General features: G+C 43.1%; 1 protein-coding gene across 1 annotated transcript; it reads right to left on the bottom strand.

The window, feature by feature from the left end:
- Positions 1–6576: 6576 nt before the first annotated feature.
- LOC115147568 (zinc finger protein 132-like) lies at positions 6577–11586 on the bottom strand. The gene is made up of 3 exons (XM_029689821.1): positions 11415–11586; positions 10087–10764; positions 6577–8117 (listed from the first exon to the last, which is right to left on the bottom strand). The coding sequence occupies exons 2-3, from the start codon at positions 10393–10395 to the stop codon at positions 7077–7079; spliced, it is 1350 nt and encodes a 449-aa protein (XP_029545681.1). The 5' UTR covers positions 10396–10764; positions 11415–11586; the 3' UTR covers positions 6577–7076.
- Between the last annotated feature and the right edge of the window lie 2131 nt (positions 11587–13717).

The following is a 13717-nucleotide window of genomic DNA, read 5'->3' on the forward strand; positions in this document are numbered from 1 at the left end:
CCTACAAATCATCCGGGCTAGACAATCTGTACCCTCTCTTTCTAAAATTATCTGCCGAAAATATTGCAACCCCTATTACTAGCCTGTTCAACCTCTTTTGTATCATCTGAGATTCCCAAAGATTGGAAAGCTGCCGCGGTCATCCCCCTCTTCAAAGGGGGTGACACTAGACCCAAACTGCTACAGACCTATATCTATCCTACCCTGTCTTTCTACGGTCTTCGAAAGCCAAGTTAACAAACAGATTACCGACCATTTCGAATCCCAATGTACCTTCTCCGCTATGCAATCTGGTTTCAGAGCTGGTCATGGGTGCACCTCAGCCACGCTCAAGGTCCTAAACGATATCATAACCGCCATCGATAAGAGACATTACTGTGCAGCCGTATTCATCGACCTGGCCAAGGCTTTCGACTCTGTCAATCACCACATCCTCATCGGCAGACTCGACAGCATTGGTTTCTCAAATGATTGCCTCGCCTGGTTTACCAACTACCTCTCTGATAGAGTTCAGTGTGTCAAATCGGAGGGCCTGTTGTCCAGACCTCTGGCAGTCTATGGGGGTGCCACAGGGTTCAATTCTCGGGCCAACTCTCTTCTCTGTATACATCAATGATGTCGCTCTTGCTGCTGGTGATTCTCTGATCCACCTCTACGCAGACGACACCATTCTGTATACTTCTGGCCACTCTTTGGACACTGTGTTAACTAACCTCCAGACGAGCTTCAATGCCATACAACTCTCCTTCCGTGGCCTCCAACTGCTCTTAAATGCAAGTAAAACTAAATGCATGCTCTTCAATCGATCGCTGCCCACTCCTGCCCGCCCGTCCAGCATCACTACTCTGGATGGTTCTGACTTAGAATATGTGCACAACTACAAATTCCTAGGTGTCTGGTTAGACTGTAAACTCTCCTTCCAGACTCACATTAAGCATCTCCAATCCAAAATTAAATCTAGAATCGGCTTCCTATATCGCAACAAAGCATCCTTCACTCATGCTGCCAAACATACCCTCGTAAAACTGACCATCCTACCGATCCTCGACTTCGGCGATGTCATCTATAAAATAGCCTCCAACATTCTACTCAACAAATTGGATGCAGTCTATCACAGTGCCATCCGTTTTGTCACCAAAGCCCCATATACTACACACCACTGCGACCTGTACACTCTCGTTGGTTGGCCCTCGCTTCATACTCGTCGCCAAACCCACTGGCTACAGGTTATCTACAAGTCTCTGCTAGGTAAAGCCCTGCCTTATCTCAGCTCACTGGTCACCATAGCAGCACCCACTCGTAGCACGCGCTCCAGCAGGTATATCTCACTGGTCACCCCCAAAGCCAATTCCTCCTTTGGTCGCCTTTCCTTCCAGTTCTCTGCTGCCAATGACTGGAACGAACTGCAAAAATCACTGAAGCTGGACACTCATATCTCCCTCACTAGCTTTAAGCACCAGCTGTCAGAGCAGCTCACAGATCACTGCACCTGTACATAGTCCATCTGTAAACCGCCCATCGATCTACCTCATCCCCATACTGTATTTATTTATCTTGCTCCTTTGCACCCCAGTAGATCTACTTGCACATTCATCTTCTGCACATCTACCATTCGTGTTTAATTGCCATATTGTAATTACTTCGCCACCATGGCCTATTTATTGCTTTAACTCCTTATCTTACCTCATTTGCACTCACTGTATATAGACCTTTTGTGTAACACTGTGTTGTTGTATGTGTCGAATTGCTATGCTTTATCTTGGCCAGGTCGCAGTTGCAAATGAGAACATGTTCTCAACTAGCCTACCTGGTTAAATAAAGGTAAAATAAAAAAATAAATAAAGTGTGTCCTTTTTCTCTGTTGTTGCTCTGCTCTTGTCATCGCGTTCATAGAATATAGTGATTTTCTCTTCTGTGGCAGTGCTAATTCTGTTACACTGATTTTTCCTGAAGTATTGAAGACCTGTTTTCATTTGCCCTCATTGCTTTTGCTGAAAATCCAAATTCTGTTTGCAGCTTTGACCAGGCCATACTTTCTCAGGATGTTGCCTCTGAGCATTTTTGAAGCCACTTGTTTGTCTTTGGCACTTTTATACTTTTGTTTTAACTCTACAATGATGGCATTTTGAAACAATAAAATCCTTTTCAAGTTCTTTGGAGTTCCCTTCATTTGCTGTTTTGTCTTTGGTGAATCTTGTCTCTTCATTTTGTTCATCAGTCGATCATACCTTTTTTTGTATTTCTCAGCTTTCCGTAAAGCATTATTAAGTTTGACATTTGTCATACTAAGATCTCTGTATGCTTTTGAGCGTCCTCTTCCAACCTTTTCCTTCCAGCAAGTATTCGACTTCTCATTCATGTTGCAGACGATGAGGAAGGGGTATCAGGGTGTACATCAGGGGCAGGTAAGTTAGGGGCAGGTATGTTAGCCTCATGTTCTGGCTGCAGGTCATCTGGTGACTGAGGTGGTGTGTTGCCTGATAGGTAGATCTCCATCTGGTGACTGAGGTGGTGTGTTGCCTGATAGGTAGATCTCCATCTGGTGACTGAGGTGATGTGTTGCCTGATAGGTAGATCTCCATCTGGTGACTGAGGTGATGTGTTGCCTGATAGGTACGTCTCCATCTGGTGACTGAGGTGGTGTGTTGCCTGATAGGTAGGTCTCCATCTGGTGACTGAGGTGATGTGTTGCCTGATAGGTAGGTCTCCATCTGGTGACTGAGGTGGTGTGTTGCCTGATAGGTAGGTCTCCATCTGGTGACTGAGGTGGTGTGTTGCCTGATAGGTAGGTCTCCATCTGGTGACTGAAGTGGTGTGTTGCCTGATAGGTAGGTCTCCATCTGGTGACTGAGGTGGTGTGTTGCCTGATAGGTAGGTCTCCATCTGGTGACTGAGGTGGTGTGTTGCCTGATAGGTAGGTCTCCATCTGGTGACTGAGGTGGTGTGTTGCCTGATAGGTAGGTCTCCATCTGGTGACTGAGGTGGTGTGTTGCCTGATAGGTAGGTCTCCATCTGGTGACTGAGGTGGTGTGTTGCCTGATAGGTAGGTCTCCATCTGGTGACTGAGGTGGTGTGTTGCCTGATAGGTAGGTCTCCATCTGGTGACTGAGGTGGTGTGTTGCCTGATAGGTAGGTCTCCATCTGGTGACTGAGGTGGTGTGTTGCCTGATAGGTAGGTCTCCATCTGGTGACTGAGGTGGTGTGTTGCCTGATAGGTAGGTCTCCATCTGGTGACTGAGGTGGTGTGTTGCCTGATAGGTAGGTCTCCATTGCAACCGTTCTCTTTAAAGTCTGTCTTCTATTCCGTTGGTTACATTTCCATTGCCATCTCTCGTTTCTTTGTTCTCGCTTTGTAAGCTCAGAGATAGATTTCACTTCTCCCCTTCTCTTTTATCTTTCAGTATCCCTGTCTTTTTGCAGATGTTCCTGGTATCGTATAGGATCATTTTTTATTTTGTTTCTATAGGTCTGGGACCTCTGTGCTGTTTTATGTGGCGTCTTCTAAAAATAAAGACAAATACTTAGTATTCAACTTGTGCACACCTTTGAGCATTTTCTAGATTCAATTCATTTAAAAATGGTTAAATAAGCCTAAAGTATAAAAAAAGTAAAGTTAAAACGAATATGATAATGAATTTGTGTCATTTCCACCACTTTCTGTCATTTCCACCACACTTTGATGGAAATGACTGATGGAAATTACATTTCTACAGTTTCTGGAGAAAATTGACAGACAGCTTAGCATGCTTTGATTAGTATTACAGCTAGCATATCATTTACACTAAATACATTAAAAAAATTATTAGTTCTACCACAAATGAAAGAAATTAGAGCCTATTTGGAAATAAAATATTCTCTACACAAGCAATATTTGGCTCAATTTTTATTGAAGTTTTGGACATCACATCTGGAACAACTGTCCACTTCAGCCATGTGCTTCAGTGTCACAATGTTTCCATGGTAACTAAATTAACATTCTCTTGAGAAAACTTTATTAAATGAGGAATTTGTCCTCAGTGGTGGAAATGACACCACTCCCAAAGGACAGGTATATTTTGTGTAATAAACAATTTAAAGGGCATACTCACAATATTGTTATAGATTTGATTTAATTGACTCTTTCTGTAGTACATAACATTATATAATGTGTACTTATTTTTTTGTCATAGAAAAACAGTAGAAGCTTAAGTCTGGGTCAGGGACAAGGGCAAAATAGTGAAATTGAGGTATAAAATGCATCTGAAAAGTAGCTAAAATACTTGATAGAGGCGTTTAAAAATGATGGGGTGATTCCAGTGTGAACTTAACATACAAATATTTGTATTTGTTTCATTTTTTATAAAATCCCCAAAATTGACCCGAGGACATGGAAGTGCCTGTAGCTGCATAATCACCCAGCTACTGTTTGAAGAGACAAATTCTTGTAGCTAGTTGTGCTAGATATTTTATGTCAAATGTTTTGCCTCCTGGAAGACAGAAAATGGATGTTGTAAAATACTGTCTTTCTTTGCTCTTCACCTACGTCTCTCAGCCTTTTCCGTTGCTCTTCAGCTCTGATCTTTCTGTCTGCCTCTTCCATGTAGTAGTATCCCCAGTTCTGGTATAATACTGTATCAATATTTTCAAGCAGTCATTTAACTTCTCCAATGTTAACTTCTCTGTTCTCCTCTAATTACCTCAGCCATACTGTCACAGCTGTGGTGGTCTTCTTTATTGTTTAGTGTGTGTAACAGATGTGAAATCAAAACATTAGAAATACAATCTAACACTACTATATATATATTGATCCAAAGCATTTTTTTTTTTTTTAAGTCTGAATATTTGACAAAATTCTGGTAATCAACTATTAATCCTCCTGACAGCCCAGGTGTTACAGCATTACTTAGTTTTATGTTGATCTTCCCGGTAATTCCTTCCCCCCTGACTTAAGAAAATATTAAATAACATTTACCTCGACAGCATGGTACGCAGGGGCTTATATTTGTCCTACTTGTACAAGTGTGTACTTGTGTGAATTGGAAATGCTTGTATATCCCTGAGACAGCCTGAAGAGCTGAGGTCAAAGCCAAGGTCAGCCTTTATCAACGCTGTCCCTGGAGCAGTAGGGGGTTACAGGAAGTGCCATGGAATGACCTTATCCATGAAACAGGTGTGGTTTCCTTTGATACGTTGTCTACTGAGACAGTTAATAAAAAATTAAAAAAGGTCGCTTCAAGAAAAACATGTCACCAAATGACTGAACAGATGTTATGGGACATCTTGTCCCAATGTAACTTATTGCAAAGCAATATTGCAGCAATTTCAAATTGATTCCTGTTATATTTCAGATTATTTTAAAATGTTTAAGTCGTTAATATACCTCAATCAGTATAAGTAAAAAATATATATACATTCGTAGTCCATTTAGTTAGCGCAGAATATAGCAGATTCATACATCTCCTTTTAGTCAACTATCAAGTTTCAAGCTCATGCAGTGCTGGCGTGTTTTGTAGTGCCCTTCAACTGCCCCGTTAGGCTACAAGGTCAAACCAAAATGTCACATAGATCATTCCTACAGCCAACCCTGTTAATCAAGCTAACCTGCTGGATAAATTAGACATGGCTCTGGTTTAGTAGCCGAAAGGGATCTCACCTTTAAGCAGTGTGAATCTTCAGTTATATTGTAATCTTCTCCATCATTCCTTAAAGAGCGTCCCTGAACCTGTCAGTGTTGTTTAAACCATCACTTTTACGGTCTTCTCTTTTTGACTAACCTCTCTCTCTCTCTCTCTCTCTCTCCTCTCTCTCTCTCTCTCTCTCTCTCTCTCTCTCTCTCTCTCTCTCTCTCTCTCTCTCTCTCTCTCTCTCTCTCTCTCTCTCTCTCTCTCTCTCTCTCTCTCTCTCTCTCTCTCTCTCTCTCTCTCTCTCTCTCTCTCTCTCTCTCTCTCTCTCTCTCTCTCTCTCTCTCTCTCTCTCTCTCTCTCTCTCTCTCTCTCTCTCTCTCTCTCTCTCTCTCTCTCTCTCTCTCTCTCTCTCTCTCTCTCTCTCTCTCTCTCTCTCTCTCTCTCTCTCTCTCTCTCTCTCTCTCTCTCTCTCTCTCTCTCTCTCTCTCTCTCACACACACACACACACACACACACACACACACACACACACACACACATTTATTGATCAGTTGGACAAAAATGACATAAGCATGGCACCTTAATTGGGGAGGACGGGCTTGTGGTGAATAACTGGAACGGCATCAAATGCATCAAACATATGGTTTCCATGTGTTTGAAGCCATTCCATTTGCTCTGTTCCACCCATCATCATGGTACATACCTGTTCTAGACATCCTAATAATCCTCTCCAACAAAAGGCTTTCAGTCTCTACTAACCATGCCATTAATAGTAGATGATTTTTTTCTAAACAAAGACTGTTTTACAAGATCGCGGGCCGGTTTCCTGGACACAGATTAAGCCTAGTGCTAGGATAAAAACCTATTTCACTGGGGATTCTCCTGCTTTTAATTCCAGGATTTGGCTTAATCTGCGTCTGGGGAAACCGGCCCTGTACGTTCACATCACACATCAGGTGAGAGTGGGACTGCATCACAGTGAAAACAGATCATTTTATTGAGGGTTCAATAACTGATATAACAGTCAATGGAACAGCCTATTGTTTTCCCTAGTGAGGCGATCATATATTTAGAGGTCTGATGGGGTAAAACAATAACTAAATTCAAGAGGCATTTCTAAGTTATATTCCTCAAGAATCAAAGTTTCAAAAATGGATGTACCAATCCCAGATTGCTCCTTTAAATTCGGTATAAACAAAGGCCAGTTTCCCAACTCAGGACACCTGAGAATCCTCTCACCTGGCTTCTGTCACCTACGTGGCTGCTTACACCTCTGCTGCTTCAAGGACCCACTCTCCAGTTCCTACACTCAGAACACTGGGTCTATGTCCCAAATGGCACCCTATTCCCTATACAGTGCACTACTTTTGACCAGAACCCTATATAGTGCACTACTTTTGACCAGAGCCCTATGGTCCCTAGTGCACTACTTAGAGAATAGGGTGCTATTTGGGGCATAACCCAAGGTTCCCCTCACCTGGTTTGCTGCTCACACCTGTGCCTCTTCAGCCCCCCACTCTGACTGTAACTCCTACAGCACTCTGTGCATTTGTAAGGCTTCTCTCCTGTGTGGACAACCATGTGCACTTTACGGGACGCCGAAGTGACGAAGCACTTGTCACACTCGGAGCATTTGTATGGTTTCTCCCCTGTGTGTTTCCTTCTAACGTGGTCTTTCAGTTGGCACCCCTGTTTGAACCTCTTCCCACAGTCCTGGCAAGAAAATGGCGTCTCCCCGGTGTGCTGTCGCCGGTGGATCATAAGGGTGTGCGGCCGGGCAAAGGTCATGGGACACTCTGGGCAGGACAGCGGGCGCTCGCCAGTGTGGCTCAGCCGGTGATACTTCAGACTCATGTAACGGACGAAACACTGGCCGCACTCCGGGCACACGTACAGTTTACACCCACTGTGGGAAATCATGTGGCTCTTCAGGTGGTCGGAGATCTTGAAGCTTTGGCCGCACTGTGGGCAGACGTAGGGCCGTGCATCACTGTGGAACCGCATGTGCCGGGTCAGGTTAGATTTGAACGTGAAGGTCCTGCCGCATTGGAGGCAGGCGAAGGGGCGTTCCGCCGCATGGATTGGTCGGTGCTCGACCAGACCGCCTTTCCGGGAGAACGTTTTATGGCACACCTCACAGGAGTATGGCTGGTACTGGGTGTGGATCCGGGAATGTAACTCCAGTGTGGTTTTGGAGAAAAACTTCTGGCCGCAATCTGGACACGGGAACCGGCGGACCTTCTGGTTGCGAGGCCGCCATTCTGGGTCGGACCGCAACACAGCCAGATTGAACAGCTGAACGGTAGACGACCGCAGCTGCCTCCCATCATCCTGGTGGTACAGGGGGGCATCCTCTGTCTTGATATCCAAGTGATGTGCATCTGTCCTGGGGTCGCTCTCTGTAGGTCCCCTGGGGTTACCCATCTCTGGGTCGTAGCTCTCTGGCTTCACAGAGTTCAACCAGTGTTCATCCCTTCTCATTTCGATAGGCAGCTCGTCCATCTCTTGTTTCACCTGGTTTAGAATAGAATAGCTTTATTTTCCAAGAGGAGACTTCAGTGCTGGTTGTATGATACGTCAAGATATCTAGTAAAACATATACCAGCAGCATTCACACACACACAGATATATAGCAAACATACACAGCCTGTCAAAAGCTTTAGAACACCTGCTCATTCAAGGGTTTTTCTTTATTTTTTACTATTTTCTACATTGTAGAAGACATCAAAACTATGAAATTACACATATGGAATCATGTAGTAAAAAAGTGTTAAACAAATCCAAATATTTTAGATTTCTCAAATAGCCACCCTTTGCCTTGACAACTTTGCACACTATTGGCATTCTCTCAACCAGCTTCACCTGGAATGCTTTTCCAACAGTGTAGAAGGAGTTCCCACATATGCTGGGAACTTGCTGGCTGCTTTTCCTTCACTATGCGGTCCGACTCATCCCAAACCATCTCAATTTGGTTGAGGTCGGGGGATTGTGGAGGCCAGGTCATCTGATGCAGCACTCCATCGCTCTCCTTCTTGGTAAAATAGCCCTTACACAGCCTGGAGGTGTGTTGGGTCATTGTCCTGTTGAAAAACAAATGATAATGGGACTAAGTGCAAACCAGATGTGATGGCGTATCGCTGCAGAAGCCATGTTGGTCAAGTGTGCCTTGAATTCTACATAAATCACAGACAGTGTCACCAGCAAAGCACCCCCACACCATAACACCTTCTCCATGCTTTACGGTGGGAAATACACATGCGGAGATCTGTTCACCCATACCGCATCTCACAAAGACACAGCGGTTGGAACCAAAAATCTCCAATTTGGACTCCAGACCAAAGGACACATTTCCACCGGTCTAATGTCCATTGCTTGTGTTTCTTGGTCCAAGCAAGTCTCTTCTTCTTCTTGGTGTCCTTTTGTAGTGGTTTCTTTGAAACAATTCAACCATGAAGGCCTGATTCACAGTCTCCTCTGAACAGTTGATGTTGAGATGTGTCTGTTACTTGAACTCTGAAGCATTTATTTGGGCTGCAATTTTTGAGGCTGGTAACTCTAATGAACTTATCCTCTGCAGCAGAGGTAACTCTGGGTCTTCCTTTCCTGTGGCGGTCCTCATGAGAGCCAGTTTCATCATAGCGCTTAATGGTTTTTGCGACTGCACTTGAAGAAATGTTCAAAGTTCTTAATTTTCTGTGTTGACTGACCTTCATGTCTTCAAGTAATGATGGACTGTCGTTTCTCTTTGCTTATTTGAGCTGTTCTTGCCATAATATGGACTTGGTATTTTACCAAATAGGGCTATCTTCTGTATACCCCCCCACAACAAAACTGATTGGCTTAAACACATTGAGGAAAGAAATTCCACAAATTAACTTAACAGGGCACACCTGTTAATTGGAATGCACTCCAGGTGACTACCTCATGAAGCTGAGAGAATGCCATGAGTGTGCAAAGCTGTCATCAAGGCAAAGGGTGGCTATTTGAAGAATCTCAAATATATTTTGATTTGTTTAACACTTTTGGTTACCTCTTGATTCCATATGTGTTAGTTCATAGTTTTGATGTCTTCACTATTATTCTACAATGTAGAAAATAGTAAAAATAAAGAAAAAACCTTGAATGAGTAGGTGTTCTAAAGCTTTTAACTAGTAGTGTATATCTGTAACATTCACACAGACAGATATCTAGGAAACATATAGCTGCAACATTCACACAGACAGATATCTAGTAAACATATAGCTGCAACATTCACAGACAGATATCTAGTAAACATATAGCTGCAACATTCACACAGACAGATATCTAGTAAACATATAGCTGTAACATTCACACAGACAGATATCTAGTAAACATATAGCTGTAACATTCACACAGACAGATATCTAGTAAACATATAGCTGCAACATTCACACAGACAGATACAAATGCTATACAAGATCTCAATTAAATGTTCATTTAAAAGCCACAAGTTTAAACCTACCTCTTGTTTTATCTCGTCAGGCCTCAAGATGGCATTGGAAAGTTTGAGAGTTATTTTGGGTTTGTTTTTGCTTCCCTGGGGGCGACTCCACCGCTTAGGGGCCGGCGATTCCTGGCTAGAAATACTTTTGCTGTCAGCAGAGTCATTTCCTTTTCCTGTGGATTGTTTCTTTCCTCTGGTGGTGGTGAAGTTTTTCTTATTTGTTGGTTTTCTGCCTGGTTTGTTATTGTTCTTCTGAGCAGCGAGAGACAGTTGATCCTTCGTTAGTCTGTGGAGTCTCACGATAGGTAAAGAAACGACAGCAGCCATTTTGATTTGATTCAGGTTAACACTATGCAGTGAATCTCCTCCCTCCACTTTGAGTTAATGTAAGGCGCGTTCCTCTGCTCAGAAGTTGCTGACGCCTGACCTGATCTCACAGCGCCTGGATATGCATTTTAAGTTTCAACTAACCAGATCATGTTATAGCAATCTGTCAGTCGATGACACAGTCGAAGGTGTGGCACGCAACCGTTGGCTGATGAATGCAACGTCTGAGCAGGGGAACATTACCCCTAGTCTCAATCTGGGCAGAGAAACTTGTTCTGTTAAACTAATGTCTCAGGGTCTTGTAGCTCTAGGCTGGAACCCTGTGGGGGATGTCTTGTCCTCTCCTTTAAAGACAGAGCTGGTCATCATCTGTAAGAAACAATATTCAATGGAGATTAAATAAATAAGAATATTAGAATTTAGAGAAAATTAAGCGTACGACGTAAGATTGAAGAATATAAACTAGAATCAAATGGACCAAAGAAGAATAAGGAAACCAATAGCATTCTCTCTCCAAAGTAGATATATTAAATCAACTATTATTGGTGAGAAAGACCCCCAGACTGGTTTTTAAACCTTTCACATCCCTAACCTAAAAATCCATGAAATCATTATAGGATAAATAGATCTTCATTGTGAAATTCAACACTACATGTTGCTGCAAGAGAGGTCTCTTTTTTTAAGGATAAAAAAAAAGTCTACCAAATGTATTCTGTTGGTGCAAAACGAAGCAGTACCTAAGTTAATTTTGGATAAATAATGCATTGATTACATAGGCAATTAACTCGACAGTTAAGATACTTGCATCGAAGTTTATCTGATAGATTGCATTGTGGAAAGCTATAATAGCTACTGTAGTTATTCAGTTGATTGGCTGATTTATGACGCTTGGTCAGCTTGCTCTGGTCTAATCGCGCGAAAACAACGAGTTGCTCCTAAATAGAATAACACGTACTGGACCAGAGCTAGCTAACCATCAGCTAGCTAGTTACTACTGCAAGAGACATCAAATAGCCTACCTGCAGAGACGAAGGCAACAATCTGAGGCGGTATGGGTGTTCAGAGTCGATTTACTGAGAGGCCAGTACAGTCATCTCAGGAAATAATTGCAATCCCCGTTTGCAATAAACACGTTTGCATTGAAAGATAAACAATAACGCACATGTAGCCACAGCGCAAGGGAAGCACTGACTGGTTCTGCTGATTTTGTTCGACGTCCACATTCTCAGTGCTGCCACCTAGCGGATCGGATGAATCAGACATTTCGTCCCAATTCCAAGTATGTTCTATAAGAGATAAAGATTCTTATAGACCTACCCCCTAATTCTTATGGGTTTCCCATATTCATCTGAACGTGTACTGTCAGTGAATTAATTATCTGTTCGTAAAACCATAAACATAACCACATGGTAAAACACTTATCTACTGTTTGAAGAGCTTTTCATTGATTTGTTAAATCATTTTATATGGTCATGATACGCTAATTCTATTTCGTTTATTTAAAAGAATGTATTTCATTTTTTCCCCATCATTTCACGTAATTATTTTTTACGTAATTTTCTCTCAGCATACAAATGTGTTAGATAAAACAATGCATGATACAGTATTGCTTCATATTTTCACCTTGAATGACATATGACTATCATGCACACTCACATAAATTACAGGAATGAGTCTTACCAAAGCTGAGATCAAAGCTCTGTAATTTAATAATAATACATTGATAATAATTTTCTCAGTAGTCAACCTTTCACTGTCTGTTTCTCTCCAAGTTCCCACCATCTTGTATTTTGCTCCATACACAGCTCCAACTACCACTAACATCACCATGGTGACCACCACACCAGACCCTTCTTTCTCCCTTACTGGGTGTGTGTTGACATTGAAGTGGTTTCCACCATTGCTCTCCACCATCTCTATCTTCTCCAGCAGCTCAGTGACCTGAGTGTGGTCATCTTTCTCCTTGTTGTTGAAGACATGATATCTGTCCCTGCAGGTACTGATTAGTTGTAGCAGTTGACTGTTGTCCTTCAGTAGGTCCTCCACTGGTTTCCCCTCTAGCTGGTCTCCCCCAGTGAACAGCACCATGGTGAACATTAAAGACTCTTCTCCAAAGTTCTCCTGGATCCACCTCACGACGGCGTTCCTCTCCTCCTCTGTCACACCCAACCTGATCACCAGCAGGAACGCGTGGGGGCCCGGGGCGGCGAGAACAACACACTCTGCCCGGTGTGTCGATGACGGCGACATGGCGGCAGCGGCGGTCGGTTCCGGTCGGTCCGGTAGTGGTAGCAGCAGCTGGCCCGGTCCAACACTGGCACTCTGTGGTCACGGCAACCAGAGAGAAGAACGCCTCAGAACGCCTCTCTGACCAGGATGGCATTTCCTGCTGCACCCCGACCCTGGCCAGTGTTACCAATCAGGACCAGACTCAACACTGACACTGTGGAGGGGTTTGATTCACAACAGTGAGGGACGACTTCCTGGACACAGATTAAACCTAGCTAGTCCTAGGATAAAAAAACAACAATTCTCTTCCTCTTTAGACCAGGACTTGGATAGTTCACCCAAATGACATTCCAAGCAGACTATGGACAAGCTATTACAGCAACAGATGCTTTGGTTTTGTTTACCTGGCCACTGTTTCAAAATCTAACTTTTTAAGATTTACGGCGCAAATCCAATGCATGTCAATGGTACCTAAGCATTTTCACACTTCATGTCCAGTTCACCTATAAGTTACATTTACATTTACATTTAAGTCATTTAGCAGACGCTCTTATCCAGAGCGACTTACAAATTGGTGCATTCACCTTATGATATCCAGTGGAACAACCACTTTACAATAGTGCATCTAAATCTGTTAAGGGGGGGGTTAGAAGGATTACTTTATCCTATCCCAGGTATTCCTTAAAGAGGTGGGGTTTCAGGTGTCTCCGGAAGGTGGTGATTGACTCCGCTGTCCTGGCGTCGTGAGGGAGCTTGTTCCACCATTGGGGTGCCAGAGCAGCGAACAGTTTTTACTGGGCTGAGCGGGAACTGTGCTTCCTCAGAGGTAGGGAGGCGAGCAGGCCAGAGGTGGATAAGTAACTTCATTGAGCTACACAATACATTTTTATATCCTTTAGGATGATTTGGAAATGAAGTGCAAAAAAAGACCCACTATAGCCTTTCTCACTTTGTGCATTTCAAATGTTTCTCTCTCGTATGGACGACCATGTGCACTTTTGGTTGGAGTTGAACATGAAGGTAGGCACACTTTCAGTTTAATTACTAACTCATAGAAGTAAAATGGAGATGGCCCTTAATGGTGTTGCCTATG

The sequence above is a fragment of the Salmo trutta genome, chromosome 14 (assembly GCF_901001165.1).
Source record: "Salmo trutta chromosome 14, fSalTru1.1, whole genome shotgun sequence".
In the NCBI taxonomy this organism is placed as follows: Eukaryota; Metazoa; Chordata; class Actinopteri; order Salmoniformes; family Salmonidae; genus Salmo; species Salmo trutta.